We start from the raw sequence: 21,503 nt of genomic DNA on the forward strand, positions 1-21,503 counted from the left end.
GACACACTAGACTTAAGGACTTTTCTATCTTACCATTCTGGTTCTTGGAGAAGAAAACTGGACTTTCACTTTCTAAGAAAACAGAGATCTAAGAGTAAACAGAAGAGACACTGCCCCTCAAGTGACATCTTTTTAATGGTTACGTGGTTAACCATGATTACACACTTGTGATTCAGACACTTTTCTGAATGTAAGCCTTCTTCAACAAACATTTTAAAAGAGCATGCAAGGAGATCATGAAAAGCTTGAGGAGCAGATTTCTGGGGAACACTTCTTTCCTTTCCTCTCACCTTCAGGCTCCCCAGATTTAATATGAGAACCATGTTTTCTGAGAACTCTGGAAAAATCACAGCAATGCCCAGAATTTGTCCATTTGACTATGTTGTAGTTAAATTAATGTGTAAGGCTTAGTGCTTCTGTGCATCAGGAAAAGCAGGCCTGGAGACTGAATGGAAAATAAATGTGCTCACCAAAACAGGGGAGCCTGCTACACAAGTGTGAGTTGGGAAAGGCTGGAGGAAAAGTGTGGCCCAGAAAGAGCAAGGGCTCAAGAGCAGGACACAAGAAAGGACAGCATAGGGGCAACCACTGTGGAAGGTAGGAACAGACATCTGATGGGACTGATATGAGAAGGCACTGGTTGGTCAATGTAGAGATAGGAACCCAGGTCTTTTTTTTTAATCCCCAGTCCCCCCCCCCCTTTTTTTAAAATAGGAACCCAGGTCTTACCAATGACAGAGAGGCTCATGGTATTACTGCGCTTGGAGCCAAATCCATTATCTGCTGTGCAGTAGTAGTTCCCAGAGTGCGCTTCTGTTAGAGAGAATCTGTAGGATGTTCCAACACCACTGTGCACTGTGCTTCTATCTAAGAGGGATGTCTCAAGATAGAACTGGTACAGGATGGGGAGAGAACCTCTGTGGGCTTCACAGTGAAGTGTCAACACGCTTCCCTCAATAGTCTGGGCTTCAGCAGGGTAGAAGGTTAAGATCGGCTGGGACACTGGGACTGAGGGAGACAAAATGAGCCCAAAGTCACTCTTGCTTCTTACCACAGATTTCAATCTGCTTCCAGTGCACATGCTCAGACCCCAGTCTCCACCAGCTCTCCCAGTATCTCAGCAGCCTCCCAGGCTCCTCTCTCCACCTGTCTCCTGTCCTTCTTGTTGATCTTTCTCTGGCTGCTCCTTTCCCTCAGGTCTCTCACTTTTCCCTTCTGGCTTCCTTGCTAGGTGACCCCCTTTCCTGTTGTAGAGCGATAACACCCTCAGTGAAGAAGCCCCTTAGATTTATACCAACCAGATCCACAACCTTCCTGCACCAGCATTTTATCCTTCCCTTTGCCCTGTGACCATGGAGGAGCTTTTCCCCATGCCAAACTAAATATCAAGCAGAGAAGGTGGTGTCTATATTTTAACAGACCTTTTTTGGACAGATGTTCATATGATTTTTTTTTTTTTTTTTTTTTTTTTTTGGCCAGGTTGCTTGCAGTGATCACTGTGTGATCCTGTGTTTCTAGCAGAGTTTTGGTGAAAAGTTCTTGTCCTCAGGTACAAGGACACCCTGGCTTTAATTATTTATGTTGTCTAGGATTTGACAAAACAAGTCCATTTTGATTCTGCCAACTTTCACTTCTTCTTGCTCAGAGTGGGTTCCTCTCTATCTTATGACTCTGCCCACCAGAGACTCTGACCTGGATGTTAAATCCCATCTGCCTGTATTGTTTTCCTGCAGACACCATCTGATTATATAATCCTCTCCATATTAGAAAACAATGAAACAACACAAAAGCAGTCATGCTATTGTAATCAATAGCAAGATTATCAAGATGTAATCAATAGAAGATTAATATCTTCCCCATAGTATCTTTTTCCTCTTTTTTATGGGCAGAATTCTGGAAAGAATGCCCTGCTTTCAAAGGTTTCTCTTCTCTTCCAAACAGTCATTTTATGTCCTGTGCACCTCTGTCATTAGCCCACCCAATCTACTGAAGTTGATATTTCTGGCTTATGAATACTGTCATGGTAAGAATAATAATGATAATGAAACACACTTCTTGTGCTGATAATGCAGTGCTTCTATATGTCTGGTACACATGCCTACTTTTCATGTACAGTAGCTATACATATGTAGACTGAAACTATTCCTTAAAGTATTTCCATGAGCTAGGTCTTAGTGTTTCTCTTTTGTAAATGTAACTGAAGTTCAAAAAGGATAAGTCTTAAACCAGGAAGTGATGAGACACCAAGCAAATCCTGGTTTTCTAGTTAGAGTCTGTGTGTGGTGTGTGGCTAAATTCAGTGTGTGTGGTTGGAATCTTAGTTTTCAGCATCTCCAAGCTCAGCCTCATCCAAATTGGCTGCTTTCTTTTGCGTAAGGCACTTGTTCCTCTGGATTCTGGGGACATGCTCTCCTACTGTCTCTTTTCTCAGCCAGGATTTTTCTTGGTGTTCTTTCTCCTGAACAGGTCCTGACTTGGGAGTTCTCCTGGCCTGGACACATTCTTGGGTTCTCAGTTCAACTTGTGGCTACTCCCCATATGGCTGCTGTATGAACTTCCTTCTAAGGTCTGAGTCCTTTTCCACAGTGCTAATCCTCTTCATGGATCCTACTTAGTTGAATTAAGACCAATCCTTGATGGTACATCCTTGATGGCTTCTCCTCCTGCCTCATCCTGTCTCTCATACCCTTTCATTCTATGTTGCTGTCTGCACAAACAAACCTCCTGTCAGATCCCTGACTGTTTCCTGCACTCTCCTCACAATGCTTTAGCATATGATTTCACATGGTGCACAGCCCCTTTCTTCTCTTCCCCATCTCTTCCTCCTCTCTCTTCCAGAAGTGCTTCCATTGCCCCTTAGGTTTCACCTCTCACATGAACTCTCCATCCAGCAAATCTCTCACCTCTCAGGATGCCTTCCCATTTGCTTCCACAGTTACCAGGTATCTCTAGTCTTCAGGTTGGTGTTTGTCCACTGATTCATGTGTAACTGGCACTAGATCCTAAGAAACTCTGTGTACATAACTACATGGTCACCCCGAGACATCTTTTATGTTAGTACCCTCTGCGTTTCATGGCATACATGTGTTATAGCTAGATAAACACACAGGCCAGTGTACAGAACTTCTAACATGTCTAAGATCACTCAATAACGATGTCACTCAATAAAGGCTTCCTTACTTCTGAATATTGAAAACACAGCTCTGTGGTCCCTCCCATGTGATGTTCTGATCTTTTCCCGACTTCCCTAATCTTTTCCTTTATAACACAATGTACATGCATTGTGTGATGGGCTGGGTTGTGGGAAAAAGTTGACATCCAAGTCTCAACTGAAAGATTTTAATATAATGACTTGAAAGTTACGTTAGTAGTTTTCCAGGGATAAAGTTAACCAAAACTTTCCTAACCTGCTTCCAGCTCCTGTCCTGTCTGTGTGTGCTGTACATCACTGCCCTGTCTAGCCTAGAAAATGGACTTTTGCAGAGTAACGGTGATCCCATAACTCCCTGCGTATCATATGTTCACCCACAGTTACTATCAAATGCCTATCTGTGGATCATATGTTCACCCACAGTTACTATAAAATGTTACAAGAACAAAAGGGAACTTTTAGTCTCTGGGAGCTGATGGTTTGACTGGACCTTTGCACTGAACTAGTTGCCCAATTCTGTTCTGTATTTTAATTTTGAAACAGGGTCTTTCTAAATTCCTAAATTTCTCACACCAGGATTGGACTTGCAATCCTTCGGCCTCAGCCTTCCAGAGTACTAACCTTACGGTGATGTAGCATCATGCCCATTTTGGTACTGATTTTTATATACACTAAGAACAACCTAATGAGTGAAAACCTGCCATCTGAGAACCCGTAGGTTAAGCAGAGAGGGGGAGTCAAACACTGGGTTGTTTTAGAAGGTGGGTGTGAGGAGACAGAGCTGCTGAGCAGACATCCAGTGGTAGAATGGTGCCCGGCTACTCAAGGAGTAAGAGAGATGGCTGCTCAGATGAATCAGGGAGTAGAGAGGATAGAGAGCTGCCCCAGGAAGAAGAAGAGGAAATTGGAAGATGGGAGCATGTTTCCAACAGTGTTTAGCCAACAGTGGAGGTGTGAGGAACCCCAGGGCTTACCAGTGACAGAGAGGCTCACGGTATTACTTCGCTTGGAGCCAAATCCATTATCTGCTGTGCAGTAGTAGTTCCCAGAGTGCGCTTCTGTTAGAGAGAATCTGTAGGATGCTCCAGTGTCACTGCGTGTTGAGCTTCTAGGCAGAAGTAATTTCTCACGATAGAACTGGTACAGGATGGGGAGAGAACCTCTGGGGTCTTCACAGTGAAGTGTCAACACGCTTCCCTCAACAGTCCGGGCTTCAGCAGGGTGGAAGGTGAGGATCGGCTGGGACACTGGCACTGAGGGAGGCAAAATGAGCCCAAAGTCACTCTTGCTTCTTACCACAGATTTCAATCTGCTTCCAATGCACATGCTCAGACCCCAGTCTCCACCAGTTCTCCCAGTATCTCAGCAGCCTCCCAGGCTCCTCTCTCCACCTGTCTCCTGTCCTTCTTGTTGATCTTTCTCTGGCTGCTCCTTTCCCTCAGGTCTCTCACTTTTCCCTCCTGGCCTCCTTGCTAGGTGACCTCCTTCCCTCTTGCAGAGCAATAACACCCTCAGTGAAGAAGCTCCTTAGGTTTATACCAACCAGATCCACAACCTTCCTGCACCAGCATTTTATCCTTCCCTCTGCCCTGTGACCATGGAGGAGCTTTTCCCCATGCCAAACTAAATATCAAGCAGAGAAGGTGGTGTCTATATTTTAACAGACCTTTTTTGGACAAATGTTCATATGAAAGTATTTTTATTTCCAGGTTGCTTGCAGTGACCACTCTGTGGTCCTATGGTCCTGGCAGAGTTTTTGGTGAACAGTTCCTGTCTTCAGGTACAGATGTTGAGGTCCCCTTCTTAATAACCCCCTGGCTTGAACTGCTTATGTTGTCTAGGATTTGACAAAACAAGTCCATTTGATTCTGCCAAATTTCACTTATGCCTGCTCAGAGTGGGTTCCTCTTTTCTTGACTCTCTACCCACCAGCCTCTGACCTGGGTGTGAAATTCCATCTGCCGTATTGCCTTCCTGAAAACACCATCTGATTGCATAGTCCTCTCCATATTAGAAAACAATGAAACAACAGAAAACCAACCTTGCTTGTGCTTAATCTTCCCCATAGCATCTTTCTCCTCTTTTTCTATAGAGATATTTCTGGATAAAGTCCCCTTTTTCTTTACTGACACTCTTTTAATCTCCTGTGCAACTTCATCATACCCCAACCCATCTATTAAAGTTGATATTTCCTGTTTATGTATACAATCACAATAATGAAACATACGTCTTATACTGATAATGTAGTGTTTCTATGGATCTGACTGTTATACATGCCTTACTGGTCATATGTAATTTATAGCTATATATATGTAGACTGGAGCTATTCCTTGAAACATTTCCATAAGTCTTAATGTTTCTGTTTTACAAATGCATGAACTGAGACTCAAAGAGGTTAATTCATAAACCAGTAAGTGATAAGACATCAGTCAAATCCTGGTATTCTAGCTATAGTCAGTTAAGCTAAATTCAGTGTGCATGGCTTGACTCTTAGCTTTCATCATCTCCAGCCCAGCTTCATCTGAATTGGCCACCATCTTTTTCATAGGGTGCTTGCTTCCCCTGGATTCTGATGTGCACACTCTCCTAATGTCTCTCTGACCTAGGTTCCTTCTCTTTCTTTCTCCTGGATGGCCATTTTGATGAGTAGTAGAGAGGACAGTAAGCTGCTTCAAGGAAGAGGTGGAGGAAACTGGAAGGTGGGAATATATTTCCAGCAGTGTCAGGGATGAGGCAGAATCCAGGCAGCGATGGGGGCATGAAGAAACCCAGGGCTTACCAATGACAGAGAGCTTCAGGACCTTGCTGCGTTTGGGGCCAAAGCCGCTGTTAGCTATACAATAGTAGTTCCCAGAGTGCTTTGCGGTCAGAGAGAAGCTGGCTAGTATTGAACTGGTTTTTGTCTCCCACAGGACTGTATCTTCATGCAAAAACTGGTACAAGATCTCAGGAGAACTTCTGTCAACCTCACAGTTTAAGATGATCTGTTGTCCCTCCACAATCTGAGTCTGCCTAGTCCTGGCGGTGAGAACTGGCTGGGATATAGGCACTAGGGGGAGGAAAATGAGTAACAGTCACTTCTGCATCTTCTCACAAATTTCAGTCAGTGGCCAATGCCAATGGCCAGAGTCCAGTCTCAACTGGCTCTCAGGACAGTTCAGCAAACTCCCAGGCTTCTCTCACCTCCTGTCTCCTGTCTCTTCCCCTGGCTGCTCCTTTCCCATCAGACCTCCAGCCCCTTCTCTCCTAGACACCTTGTTAGGTGACATACTTCCCTTTTTCAGACAGATGATACCATCAAGGAAGCAGTCCTTTATATTGCTGCCACCAGACCCACAACCTTGTTGCACCAGCCTCTTGCTCTTTCCCTTTGACCCATGACTATGTAAAAGCTGTCTTTCACCTCCATATATTTGTGAGAATTTGTCCCTCTCTGTTCTTGGAGCTACCTCATGGTTCAGCTTTGACCTATTATCGAAAGCATGTGTTCTTCCAGGGTCCTCTCTTCTGCTATGTTCCTTTCCCTGAACTCAAACTGACCCTCTCTATTTACTTGAAACTTAGGGTGAGACAATGTCTGTAGATGGAGTTTCCAGCCTGTGAGGTAGCACACACCCTCACCCTCACTGTGACTTGTGGTGATTAGAGCTCACTGGTGGTAGAGAGTGGCTTCTACTACTGGCTATGTTCCCGGGCCATCGTCTGGGCACAGACATCGTCTCTAGAATGCTCTTGAGCAAAGAAATGTTGAGGGAGCCCCCTCTCTTGGGGCCTGTGTTCCTCAGTGTGTCAGCCTTATAACAACACTGATAAGGACAGGGGAAGAGCTTCTGAGGCTCCACAGTTGAGCTCTGCTATATCCTCCGTGGCAAATTGTGCTATGGTAGCTCTGGCAAGGAGACAATGATGTGCCACTTGGAACCACAGACAGGGAGGCCATCAGTGGGGGTTCTGAAACTCTTTCAATTAAGAGGATTTAAGAGACATGGTCCTAAATCAGTCCTGGTTCCAATATCCTATTTGCTCTAACTTTATTCTCTTAATCACTGAGCATTTTTAAAATCTCCATTTCAGGCAGGCCTGGTGGTGCATGCCTGTAATATCAATACTCCTGGTGGCTGAGGTGGGAGTATTCTACATGTCTGATGCCAGCATAAGCTACATGGAGTAAGTTCAAGGTCAGCCTGAACTGTATAGCAAGACCCTGCCTCAAAGAACAAAAATAACCCCATCAAACAAAAACCAAAACAGAATTCTATTTCTGCACTCTCTTCTACTCCTTTGTCCTGCTCCTCTTTAACTCACTCCTGGCAAGTTGTTCAAAACAGTAAATCATTAACAGCAGTTAATATTCACTGTCATTACCTATGCTCTGCAACAGGGATCCCTGAGTACGGGCTGATAGCCTAGTCCTCAAATGACATGCGGCAGAACATAACATACCTCTCACTTTGATGGTCACTGGCTTGCTGGTAAAACTTCCAGCCCTGCAGTAATACTCCCCTGCATCACTGTTTTTCACTGAAGCGATCTTGTATTTTGCTCCTGAGGATAGGTACCCCCTTTTTTTATACCAGTAGAAATTCATGTTCTTTGGATTCCTATCTACTGAGCAGATGAGCAGCAGCTCCTGCCCTTCGGTGACAAACTCTGTGGCTTTTTGGACTTCGGCAACTCCTGAATAAATAAAAATGAGAAGTCTGGGAATACTGGCAGTGGTGTGCTGCAAGACGGAGAAGAATCGTGAGATGGGAAGGGCAAAGTCTGCTGGTCTCATGTGAGAAGCTGGACTTAGACTTGCCTTAGGAAGAGGGAGTCTGCGGTCCCTGTGTTACTGCAGGGGCCCTCTGTTCTCTCAGGGTCTTGGGGAGAGTCGGGAGTAGGAATAGAGGCAACCTGCTATTCTAATCTGTGATGACATGGTTTAGGGCAATGCTGCCAGCATAGCACAGTGCCTTTCAAGCTATCCTTAGGTTCTGGAAGAATAAATGAAGATAACTGAACAGAAGAGGAGAATGGCTTGCAGTCGGGGTTCCATAGTTAATGCTGTGGGGGGAGGCTGTGCTAGAAATTATTGTGTTGTAATTGTTGGTTAACACTTTCTCCATCTTCTGTAAATCATTTTTCTTTAAACCCAAGACCTTAGAAACATCTGCTTTTTATAGTTGCAGAACACAGTAGTAGAAATAAGCAAGTTTAGAAAAACAGCCAGGTGCAATGGCGCATGCCTGTAATCCCAGTACTCAGGAGGCTGAGGCTGGAAGATCACTGAAAGCTTGAGACCAGCCTGAGTTATAATCTGAGCTCAAGGCCAACCTTAACTGCATAGCAAGACACTGTCTTAAAAAGACAGAAGAAAAACAATTATAAAGCTACTGCTTTTTCCTTAAAGATGGGAGTAAGTTTATCAGAAATACTCATTTTTACCTCTTTCTTACTCAGGAAAATAAGCGCCCTCCTCTGTGTCCCTTGGTAACTCTCAAATAGATTTCTCAAGAGACAGACCAGGTTCCATGAGGGAAAACATTTGACCACTGGCTAATAGTCATGCTTTAGAACCTATACAATTTCAGAAATTTAGGAAAAAGTGATAATGGGTGTGGTTCCATCTGTAGGGATATCAGTTTTTTTTTTTTGTACCAGGGAACAGGTACCAGGTCGAACTCACGACCTCATGCTTGCCAAGCAGGTACTTATGCTCCTGAACTAAACCCGCGGCCTCTGGGGATATCAATTTGGAAGTGTTTCTTTCCTAAAGTTTTGTCCTTTGGTTTTCTTGTCCTGAAATTGTCTGTTCCAGGCATCTGTAGTTGCAGGCGTCTGCTCACCTGACTGAGCAGGGTCTGTCCAAGCTAGTCAGAGGACTCTGCCAGAGCACACAGTTTATGTCTGCTGGCCTAGGAGGAACCAAGGTGTGTCAAGGGCTAGAGTTTTCTGAGTGAAAACAAAGGGTGGTATCTAAGAGCATTGAAAGGAAACACTTTTTTTTCTTTTTTACTTTCCTCATTCTAAGCTCTCCGAAGGTATCCACAAGAGTCAGGGTGTTATCATGCAGCTCCGTTTCTCATAGTATAAGGACCAATTTCCACATGGACCAGTGGCCCAAAGTGATACGTGATTCTGGGGCACTGTTTCATACCTGTTCCTGGAAAATCTCAGAACTTAAGGATACTTACTTTGCTCATAAATTTGGGATATTTGGCTCTCTTTCCAAATACCAGAAGTCACGTCTCCTGCCTTGCACTGGTAGAAACCTGAATAGTGAGGCCATATGGCAGAAATCTGGAGTCCTGGGTTGTTGCTGCAGCCTGACTCCAGGGACTGGTTATTTCTGTAGAAGCAGAACTGGAGGATGACATTTGACTTCTGCGGAAGGATCTGGGTCTTACAAGACAGGGTCACTTGATTGCCATGTGTGGACTCAGAGAGGCTGTCTGTCAGCACAGGACGTGAAAATAACTCTAGAGAGAAGGATCACAACAGTCCCTGGAGCAATGAGGCTTGGGATGCTCTGGAGAAAAACACAGTTGTTCTCAGCACCACCAAGTGGAGCTGTGGGGTTGCTATCTTCCATCAAAAGCAACCAAGCAGGGGAGTTGTGGCCGCGCCATGTTGGATTCTTAACCTTCTTCAACAACACTCTTGCACTTTCTCTCAGTGTATCTCAGCCCACCTCCCTCTTTTTCTTCCTCCTCTACCATCCCAAGGACGCCTGCTCTCACTCCCCCATTCACAGAATAATGAATGCTTTACCTTGGACTTGGATTTTCACTCTTTTGGAAACAACTGGCTCGTGATTACTTTTCTTAACTCCCATACAATGATAGTTACCGCTGTTCTCCAGACTTGCTCTGCGAATGTTGAAGTCATTGTTTTCACCAAGTAATGCCAGTAATTCACCATTCTTATAAATTTCCATATTTTCTAGTTCTGTTCCTGCCCTTGCCAGGCACCTTAGATTCACAGAGTCTCCTTCAAACACAGAAAGTGGAGTTTGCAGGATCAGTGTAGCTGTGGGAAACAAATAGTTATATATTTATTCTGTTGTTTCCTCTTTCTTTTTGCTATTTTAAGTAGATTGTACAGAAAGGAGATTAGGAGAAGAATTAAAACAAGCATCATTTCCTTTTTTCTGATTTTGAGATAAACACATGTACCCTGAGAAAAGCTGGAAAGCAGAAATATACGTAAAAGTACTTATCCCCTCAAACCCCATCGTCTTGACATGCATTTTCCCAGTTTTCTCTTCCAGGTGCAGGTACATGACTATCTCTGCGTATCTTTATTTTTTTGTGTGTGCTATTGGGATAATATTTATGTATCCAAAGACTTGCTTTTCACTTTCTATACTATGATTACTTTCCTACGTCACTAATACCATTATTGAACTAGATTTTTTAATGGGCTCAAAGTTTTGTTTCAATGGCAGCAACATACTTTATTTGATGAATCTTATATTTTTTCCTTTGAAACAAAGTTATTTAGGCTGGCCTCAAACTTGAGATCCTCCTTCCTCAGCTTCCCCTGTAGCTGGGATTACTGGACACCACCACAACCAACTTGAATCTTCTTTCTTTGCTCATTTAGGGTACTCTGTTTTTAAAGTTGTATATATATATATATATAATTGTTTCAGTAGGTAAATGTGTAAGAGAGGAATTGTTAAGACAAAAAGCATAAACTTTTTTCTCATCTTGCTGCTATTTTGCTTCCTTGTTCACAAAATTAAAGGGCATTATGACCAAGATGATAGACTTCAAAACAAATAGTTATAGTGCAACAAATGAAATGCCTCTTTTTTCTCTATATATGTTGATTGTATCAGTTAATCTATCTCTATCTACCTATCATCATATATCTGCAACTATAAATATGAAAATTTTCATGGGACCTATCATACCCAATTTTAAGCAATTTAAGTATGACTTAAATCCATACATCTCATCTTAATGTATAGGAACCACTCAAAAGAATTAATTCTCAAATTTCTTTTTACCTGAGGAGCATGTAAAACACAGATTTGTGGGACCTACTTTCACACATTTTGATTCAGTAAATATATGATAGGTCCTGAATATCGGTATGATTAAAAGCTGCCTAGGCTTTATATGTCAGACCAAATTTTAAGAAACACAGATTTAGATACATCAGTTCATTCCATAGAAACCACACTGATCTGGGTGTGCTGCAACGAACCTGTAGTTCCAGCCCTCTGAGAGGCTAAGGTAGGAGGACTGAGTATTTCAGCCTATCCTGAGAAACTTAGCGACATGGCAAAATACTGTTCAAAGTAAAAATGTAAAAACAGAGAATGTAGAATTTCTAGGTTAAATGCCCCACACACACCCTTTCTCACACATGCACAAATCAGTTTAGTGTTTGGCTCATCCACAATATTAGTTGCATGACAATTACATCTTTAGGATGCCCTACTCAAAGTCACTGCCCATCGTCCTGGATGAGTTTTATCTAGAGGATTTAAACTTTCTTGATTTTTATGTTTAAATGTCAGAAGGTAATTCTATTGCCTATCTGGCTTTATACCAAATTATTTAGCTCCTCGTCTGCAGGCTGTAGTGTAAAATAAAATCGTTCACTCGTAACATCTGAAGGAAATAACGGTGACAGCTAGAAAGAAAACTGGGCCAAAATTATTCATAAAGCTTATTTCTATTTTTTTCCTGACCTTTAGTAAAATCCAGGTGCACAGGGTCACTCAGAAGTGATGTGCCAACTCTGCAGCTGTATTTTCCCGATTGATAGACATCCAGGGTGTTTCTGGTTTCCGTTAATGGGCTCTGTCCATTGTACCATTGTGTTTTCTTTGGTGAGGAAGATCTAAACCCATTGCAAGTCAGACTCACTGTGTCTCCTTGAAACACAGGGGTCCAAGGAGGGTGAAGGGAGATCACAGGCTTGGGTGTAGTTGCTGAGAAGGAGAGAGAAATGGGTTTGAGATAGAGGTGGCTGTAGTCCCAGGTGCAGATGTTCTATGAATAGATGGGAGAACATGGCTCTGGAGGACCGTCCCTCGGAGATCCTCTGAGAGGGTCACTCATGACTTATGGCTGCCTGCCAGTCAGCAGCACTCACTTCCTCCAATGGAGAGGGATTGTTTGGGAGATGCTAATGCACAAAATCGTGTTAAGGGAGTGACAAATGGTATTCATTGTCATGTTCAGCCTTAGTTAGGCAGTTGTGTAAATAAATTCTAGAGAAAAATCACCCCTGCCTCTGCCACCTCATCCTGTTCCTAAACTCAGAGGAACTTACATAGGCACTGATAAAATCACAATTTTGCATTTTCCTAAAACAATCAGTAATTTCATCATAAGATTTTGGTACTGAGATGAGAATGAGAGATCACCTTGTCTAATGGCTTCATCTTATAACGGATAATTCACATACCCAGAAAAATCCCAACTGTATCTAATTATAACAGCAAGAAATGGACAAGTCTTCTTCTAGAATCCAGAGGTGACCTGGACAAGGGTCCAGATGGGGCAGCTCGTTCTGCTGGAGAAGAAGAGGCATTGTGGAGTATTCTTGCTATTTATGTGCCCCCAAATACCCAAGACAATCTGACCCAGAATAAAAGCAGTGAATCAGAATTCAAAAACTGTGTGGTACTGAAGTTTGTCTTCTCCCTAGTCTCATCTTTTCATATATTTCTTCCTTGTAAGGACTTAGTTATTAGATATTCCACTCCTCAGGCATTTCTTGGAGGATTTCAGTACTAAAACTGGCATCTCCATCATGTATATTTTCAGTTGAGTTTTTCTGGCTTGCTGATTGACAGGATCTATCCCAAATCCTGCATGTTTACCATGAAGTTGAAGGTGTCCTACCTAGCTAAGTGGGGTTCATTTGCATGAGAAATAAGTACAGGGCCTAGAAACTGTCAGTGTGCTCACCACAACACAGAGGGAGGTAGAGGTTGACTATAAAGCTACCCTGACTCTTGGTCAGTTCCAAGAGATGAGGCATCACTTCCACATCCCTGATCAGCTTAGCAAGACAATGGAAGATGTTAGGGATTCTCAGGAAACCATCACAAATATTTTAGGTGAGGGAGACACTGTTATCCAGAGATGCAGAAGAGCAAAAGAAAGGAAAACTCACCAAATTGTCCACTGGCGGAAGCTGCAAAAGAAAGAGAGCCTGACATGAGCACTGAGCAGGGCTTCTTTGGCTTTTCAAAGATGATACATTTCTCCCATCCTTTTTCTATGCTTTTTTATTGAAAAATTCATTTGTAAACTACAAATGATTATTTATCAAATATCTGTACATTCTAAGACATGGTGCTTACATTTCTAAGATAAATGAAATATGGTATCTGCTAGCAACAACAATTTGACTGGTACAGGAAACAGAAACATGATGCAAAGTAATATAATGTAAACATGATGCCCAGTGCTTTAATCAAAATGCACATGGGTATCTGGAGCGTAGAAGGGTCACTCTGTGTACAGAGTGTTTGTGTGTACTGAAGAGAAAGGGGAGAGGACTGCGGAAGGTGCCTGAAGGAGGCAATGCTTGAGAAAACAGCAAATGAGAACATAGGCATTGGCCAGGGGAGGGTTAGAATTTGTGTGTGGCAAGGGAGGATAGCGAAGGAAATCAAGGCAGGAAGGCACAGAAGTTACGATAGGACACTGAAGCTCAAGAGCTGCAGGAGTCTAAAATTTAAGGAGTCATGGGAAAAATAAGACTAGAAAAGAATGTAGGGACCAAGTAAGTAGCTCCCATTTTATAAAAGCCATGGAAAGATTTAAAAGAGTGTGACGCAGTTAGAATTGTCAGTTTCCATGGAGCTCTCTGGCAGAGAGCAGCCTTCAGTGAGACAAAATGGGCAGCGCCTTAGATCACATGGTGAGGGATGATAATAGTAAATTTTCTGTAGTGTTTATCTGAGATTTTCTGAATTATTTACTTGTTTACTGTTCGTGCTTTTTAAACATATTGTTTCCCTCTTTGCAAGAGTGCAAGCCCTATGAGATCAGGAATTTCTCTTAGGTTCACTAGGTAATTCTTCAGAACCTACAAAAGTCTCTAACATATAAAAGACATTTTATAAATATTTGCTTATTGAAAAAATGAATCAATGAAAGAGCTAGGTTAGAAAGAGTTGAGATAGGAAACAAACTTGAAAAATGAATATTGAGGGAGAAAAGAGGCAAATTGACATTAATAAATTATATATTTATTGAACAAAAACATAAATAAAACCTTAGATGTTATGAACACTATAAATTTGGACACTTTTTTTGGCTATCATCATTTCAGTTCTAAGAAAGGAAGCCACGAACTACATAGTAAAATCTGAAATTACAGTTTCCTTATGTGGGAGAAACTCTCCGAGCAAGGGAGTCTGGGCCCCACAGTCAGGACAGGTCCGTGGTGGAGAAAGAAGCTGCCCCAACTGCACCAACTCCATGTCAAGCCCTCTACTCACCCAGGACCAGTAGTGTTGCCCACAACAACATGAAGACTGGAACGACCCACTGCTGAGACCAAAAGAGAAGTTTTCACAAAAGTATCAGATTTGATCTTGATCTGATAGTCAGTACAGTGTTCACATCAGCCCAAAGGAGCACATCTGAGAAACTGTTTTTTCTGCAAAATAATTTAGTAAACCAGAAAAAAGGAAGTGGGAGTAGCCGTCCATATGTACTTGTCAAAGTTTCCTGCTCTATGGGTAAAGTGAGAAAAATCAGCATTAAGGGGTTTTTAAAAGCACATGTTCTTAAACCTGTATTTCTCAATTTGGGAAATTACCATAAGGAAAGTACATGACAATTGTTCTATTAAAAAATGTTCACTGTGACTTTATTCACTACTACTTAAACAGTAGAAGCACTGTAAGAGAATGTGTACATGGGACCATTTAAAAATATTTGGATCCATCGGCACAGTGACAAGAACAAAGTCATTAAGATGGAGGTAAACCAAGTCCATGCTATGCCAACAAGAGCACCCTGATAAAAGAAAAAAAGGGAGGTGTGGATGGATTTTTGGTATTGTCCTTTAGAATAATTGTAAAAAATAGAATACATGCATGTTTGTAAAAGAGTATAAGTACACAAAAAAGTAATGGATACATTTGAGGAACTTCATGTATTTTTATACTATGGGATTTTTACAAATAGTTGTATAGATTTTTTAATTTTTAAAAGTTAAATTTCCATCCTGACATATGGGTTTACAAATGTTCCTAATATATTAGTTGCTATGAAGAGACAGTTTCTTTCTTTCAGATACTTTTTCCTATGTTCTTTTTCATGCTTTTGTCTACTTAAAGGGACATTCGATTCATGTCTAACAAGGCCTATTACCTTAGCTGTATTATGTCATAGCAGACCATTGTGTCCTAAGAAAAACATATAGGGAAGAGACTGATCGTTTCAGTACAGTAGGAAAACCTCAAAAAGAAAAAAGCTCTTCATGTGCTTGTGGTGCTAAAATGAATAACGTAGCTCTGAACATTCTTATCTATGTCTCTGCACGTGTGAGCACACATTTTTATGGGTCATGTACCAGGGAATGCAATTCTTAGCTCTTTGGGTATGCATATTAATATTCAGTTTATAAAGTGTTGCCAAATTGTTTTCCAAGGTGGTAGACTTCATCATACAACATGTGACAGTCTTCTTGGCTCTAAAATCCTTACTCTTATAGGTATTATCTTGTAAATTTTAGGCTCTGTGGGATAGACAGGGATAGAGACTGATAAGCTGATTTTTTAAAAAATCATAAAAATGCAAAGTTCATTATGCTGAGGTAATCCAAATATGGTTTTAATTTTACATACTTGAATTATGAGATTCAGCACTTTTTTCACATTCTAATGATGATGTGGATATTACTTTTTATGTGAAATGTTTGTTTAAATCTCTTCCAGTTTTTAATCTTTCTGTTTCATAGCTTCATTAATAGTTTTTTTGTTATGTGTACGTATTTTAAATCTTTCCCCAATCTGTGACTTCTCGTTTTACTGTTTGATAGGACCTTCTGATGAAAAATATTCTAATTTTAATGTAATTCTATTGTCAGTCTTGTCCTTTCTCATTATTTTCACAATTCCTTCTATTAATTTTTGTCTGTTCCAAGACCTTGAAAATATTATTCTTAGTTATCTTCCAAAATCTTTATTTATTTTATTTCTATAGTATCATTGCAAATGATTTTTATAGCCCAATTGAACATTTATATTCACTTTAATGCTTATGTGACAGCCAACTTACCTGGTCTTATTTATTGAAATTTGATTTATTCTACATTTCAGAGCAATGTTGCATTTATCATAAAACAAGAAATTGGGTGAGTCTGTTTCTGGAGACAGTTTGCTGGTCTGTTTTTTAACTTCACACCAATACTATACTGTCTTAATTGTTGCTGTTTTATAATAATCTCATCTGATAGTTTATGTCATATATTGCTTTTCTTTACCAAAATCATTTGTCTACTTTGTATTTTCTTTATTTTTTGAAATCAACTTTGCATTTGTATTAATTTTTAAAAAGTCAGCTTGTCAGTCTCCCTGTATATTCCACCGACCCTGCATAACTGTGGTTTTACTTTCTTATTCTCATATTTGTATGAGTCTTCAGAAGAACTCTAGAGGTGACAAGTCTATTTATCATAGAAAAGTATTGTAAATGTTTGTGATCGAGATTGTGAATTGTCTCCTAAGATGACTAATAACAATTCCTTTCATACTTGTATGCCATTCTTCTCACTAGGAAATAAAGTCCATAATCATTATCCTGGAACCTAGCTGGCCTTGAGTTGCTTTGATCAACAGAATGTAGGAGAAGTAAAGCTGTGCAAATTTTGAGCCTAGTTCTCTTGAAACTTGGCAATATCTATTTTTCTGGTTTTGGTCTCTTGGAGCCCTGAACTACCACGTAAGGAAACTATCATAGATGAGAGACTCTCAGCTCTTCTTGCCATCCCAAATAAGGCATAAAACAGGTGGATTAAGCTAACTTGGGTATTCCTATCTGAATTACAGTCCCTGATAAATGCAGCCACATGACTGATCTCCAAGTAACTCAGATGCCTGGTTGAACAGGCCAACTCAAATAACCATTACTGTTTTAAATCACAAGGTTCTGATGTGGTTTGTTACTCAGCAATGGATGATGAGATGGATTTATTCTATCTTCTTTAGGAATGTTTTTAAATCACTAAATAATAATGTACTTTTCCCTAATATTGTTTTTACCTTAAAGTTTATTTTTCTTAATAGATCATTTGTTGATCATATAAAGGCTACCAGTTACACCTACATCCTTTCAAATTTTAATCCACCTCTGTCTCATTTTCTCCTATGGCAAACTTTTTTATGCATGTCCTAATTTTACTGCCTTCTTTCTAATTTGCATGGCTTATTTCTCCTATTATTCATTGGCTACTACTTTATGGCAGAGACATTTACTGCTCCCTGCATAGCCATATGCTCCATGTTTGCCAATCCAGTACCATAGAGGACTTGTGTGTCCAATAGTCTGCAAGTAAAAATGATATGTACTATGCCCACAATGAAATATACAAGCACAGATCTGAAGTGTCAGTTAATCACTTCCCTGATTTCAAGAACCAATTTACACTCTAAGTGTTATAGATAGAGAAGTTATAAAATGGTAGTTTCCATCACCTTGATTCTGCTGCCAACTCATTTTGGAAATACCACTGCAGTTAGAGTGACCATTTTTTTGGTGGGGGGAGGGTATTGTTCTGTCTTGTTTTGTTTTGTTTTGTTTTGTTTTGAAACGGCGTCTGACTATATTGAACTTTTAAGCTAAAGAAATCCCCTGGCCTCAAAATTCTCACATAGCTGGGGCTCTCAGCATGTACAACTACATGCAACTTAAGACAGGCTTTTACTTGTGTGTGTTTTAGTCACTCGGTTTTTAGAACTGATTATTACAACACAAAGTGTCCTTTCCAGGTTAAAACATACTAGCAGAGTAATCCCAAACTGCCACAATTTTTTTTAGCTTTCTTAGAAATTTTTTTAGTATTCTTCATTAAAGAAAAATCTGAAGTTAGCTTAATATATAGCTATATCTTAATTGTTCTAGTTTTAATTTTTATACTCTTCAGGACCACTAAAGTATTTTACAATTATCCATTGAAAATTACAACTAGACGAGCCTAGATTATATATATAATCAGACTCTTTTAAAGCTAATTAATACTCCTTCTTTTCTTTTGAAATCCCCATGTAGATGTATGCATGGGTCTATGTTCAATATGAATTTTATTTTTCTCTTGGGTTTGTTTGAATTTCATTGTGGTTAGAAGCTGTTTTCAGTTTGTGGATTGGTGATGTGATTTTTTAAAAGTTCACTTGAAGACAGTTTCATTTTTCAGCTTTTAAATAATTTGTGGTTAGTTCCAGAAAGTAAAATGTGGTAGGTATGTTTTTTGTTCTGAACTGACAGTTTTTTATCCTATTAATATCTACCATATAATGAACAATTATTGTAATGCAGAATCACACCAAATGCTTTGTAAACATTACCTTATTTAATCTTTGCATCAACTTTAAACAATTCAACAGTGAAACAGCACAAGCAGTGTTCCTGGAGACAGATATTATCATCCTCCTTTATAAGATGTGGAAAATGGTCGAGTAAAATACACACTTCAAGTATTTTGTAAGTCAAAAGACTCAGAACTGTAAGTTGCAGCACCAGGGCTAAACTTCATGTGTGTTTGAGCGTCACCATGTCAATAAAGAAACTCAGCAGTCACAGGCATTCTGATAAGGATCCAGATGCAGTGAATTTCTCCTTAAGCCAGTTACAGAAGAGGCAAGTTCCATGGTTAGATGATTCTATCTCAGGAGTAATTAGTCAGGGCCTCTGGTGGTGACAGGAAATGGAAACTTGGTGCTCTGAAGTCTAAAAATTAACACTGAGCCACTTACAAAACATACAGATCATAGACAAAGATCTTTGGAGGGCATAGTGAAGGCAGGAGTAGGGAAGAGCGATAGTAATCTCATGATTGTTAGATGGGCCTGGAGCAACCCTCAAGGTGCTGTGACACATCGTGGAGAAGGAATGGACCTGGAAGTGAAGGGGAGCATTCTGTATGCTGGTAAGGAAGGTCTCCAGTCATAGTTCCTGGGAGCAGAATGATAGGCAAAGAAAGAAATGAACCAAGAGGAGAGGAAGTCCTGGCAATAACTACAAATGTATACAAAAGAAAGATTTAATTGCTTATGTTATAATGTTGGATGATTCCTCCTGAGGAAAAATCTTAATGCTCTGCCATGACAGGCAAAGGAGTACAGGCTATGTCATCAGAGAGATTCAGGGCTATACCACTTACCAGGTTGTTGATCTTGTACAAATTATGAAATTTGACCTTAAGTTTCATCTTAAAATGAAGACCACAAGCTCACATCATAATATTATTGTAACAATCAAAGGAGACAACGTTTGTTTGGCATATATGAAACCCGAGTCTATGTAACATTCAAATCTGTTCTTTCAAAGTTCTATTCATTTTTTCCACGCCAGTCTTTGTACCTTTATATTGTGATAACAGCTGCATGTTAAAAATAATTGGGTAGGGAGAAGTTGGGGTCAACATCAAACTTGAAGTATTTAAAGTTGATACAAAACTATTTCTTCAATACAGACAACTAAATGTTACATTGTCGGGGAGGGGTGCTGATAGCCAACACAGCAAACTTTCGTTTGAATAGGTACTTATTGCTTTTGACAATTAAAAAGTCATGATTGCAATTAGCCATATAGTGTTGTAATTTTTCATACTTTGGTACGTGAGGATTATGCCAGATTGCAGTCACTGAGTAATTCATAAATAGATGTATTTCTAATCCATTTTATTCAGTGTCTTTAACGATCATTTGAAAATGTAAAAGAATGCAAAGGTTCTTTCTTGCCTATGGACACTTAAACCGATATTAGTAATGACCCTCTGCAATTGAGAAACTTGCCAAGAACAAAGTCTACCACTGCAGAGACTGCTGAAAATTATCTTTTCTGGACATTGATCTGAAGGCTGTCAAATATGTGGCATATTCTGTACTTAGAAAGGACCAAAGAATGTGTTTTATGAAGCAATATTGGCTGTCCTAGAACTTCTAGAACCAAACAAGAGCTGCAGGTGTGTGCTGCTGTGGACCTCTCTCCAGGTCCCATTCTGCACAGCTGGTGTTAGCATGATACTAAAAGCAATATTTAAACCTAACTGAAGATTAAAAATTAAACTTTGTTTCTGCAATAATGAAAAATACCTTTCCCCTACTCATGTGACATAAACAGATGGGTATGTCTCCTCTCCCCCTCCAAATACCAGTTAATTTAGAGAAATTATGTGCTGTCAGAAAACTGATCTGTACTAGATTTTATTTTGTTTCAATAAATTTTTTTGCTAATTAAAAGTAAGGTCTCCTTGCAATGATGTTGTGACAGACTATTTTGTTGACACTGCTGCTGGTTTCATTTGGGAATAATCTGGTATATCTTAGTTTGTTGTGGTTTTGGTACTGAGGATCGGACTCACGACCTTGTACTTGCCAGGCAGGCACTTATGCCATTGAGCTAAACCCCCAGCAATTGTTTTATTTTTTGAAGGAAGGAGTGAGATTTTTAAAAAAGGTTTTTGTTAATTTTGTGAGCCAGTGTATAGGCTTTAGGGGAGGAGGATGAATTGATTCCATGTTCCACTTCTAGATCTAGTTTAGAAAAGATAAACTCATGCTCCTGGGAAGGAGTATTGTAAATGTTATAGTTTGTATCTAAAATGTCTTCCAAAAGTCTCCCATATTCAGAGGTGAGGTTAGGGAAAGTGGTTATGAGGTGTGTACTCATTAGGGTACTAATCCATTGATGGAATCACAGCTGAATGTGCCATTAGGAGGTACAATCTGCCTGGGAGAGCTGGGTCGCTGTTGTTACAGCCTGGAAAGGTGTATTCTTGTTCCCAAATCCTGTCTTCACTTTCTGCTTCTTGGCTCCTATAAGGTGAGCAGCTTTCTTCTGCTGTGCTCTTCCATCAAGATGCTTCTGCTTTGGAGTCAGTCAGTGATGGATAGAATCTCCTGAATGATAAGCCAAATTAAACTTCTCCTCAAGCTGGCATCTCAACCCAGCAATGAAAAACTAATGAATATAGTAAATGTTTCATTTAATATTGAATGTTATGGTTTTTTCTCTCTCCATCCTTCAGTAGATTCAGTATCTGATGTAACTCACAAAAATGAGTGGAAACTGTCTTGTACTTCCTCTTTTCTAGGACGCACTCTGTGAATGTGAACGGATGGTGAAAGGAAATTTGTTTACCATTTGTTGATTTTATTTTTGTT

General features: G+C 40.2%; 1 protein-coding gene across 10 annotated transcripts in view; it reads right to left on the reverse strand.

The window, feature by feature from the left end:
- Fcrl5 (Fc receptor like 5) overlaps window positions 1–14,766 on the reverse strand; it is a 32,860-nt gene extending 18,094 nt beyond the window's left edge. For 2 of the 10 annotated variants that reach the window (XM_063253439.1, XM_063253438.1), the window contains exons 1-9: window positions 14,610–14,766; window positions 13,274–13,294; window positions 11,838–12,080; window positions 9,905–10,162; window positions 9,328–9,612; window positions 7,595–7,828; window positions 5,931–6,200; window positions 4,126–4,404; window positions 730–1,008 (exon numbers count right to left, since the gene is read on the reverse strand). In XM_063253439.1, the coding sequence (XP_063109509.1) occupies window positions 730–1,008; window positions 4,126–4,404; window positions 5,931–6,200; window positions 7,595–7,828; window positions 9,328–9,612; window positions 9,905–10,162; window positions 11,838–12,080; window positions 13,274–13,294; window positions 14,610–14,640 (1,900 nt within the window). In that variant the 5' untranslated portion in view covers window positions 14,641–14,766. Of the gene's footprint in view, window positions 1–729; window positions 1,009–4,125; window positions 4,405–5,930; window positions 6,201–7,594; window positions 7,829–9,327; window positions 9,613–9,904; window positions 10,163–11,837; window positions 12,081–12,559; window positions 12,665–13,273; window positions 13,295–14,609 lie in introns of all 10 variants that reach the window. The other 8 variants (XM_063253443.1, XM_063253442.1, XM_063253441.1 and 5 more) reach the window with 8 other exon arrangements.
- Between the last annotated feature and the right edge of the window lie 6,737 nt (window positions 14,767–21,503).

Source organism: Cavia porcellus, unplaced genomic scaffold (genome assembly GCF_034190915.1).
Source record: "Cavia porcellus strain 051 isolate PalLab524CR breed Dunkin Hartley unplaced genomic scaffold, mCavPor4.1 scaffold_7, whole genome shotgun sequence".
NCBI classification, from domain to species: domain Eukaryota; kingdom Metazoa; phylum Chordata; class Mammalia; order Rodentia; family Caviidae; genus Cavia; species Cavia porcellus.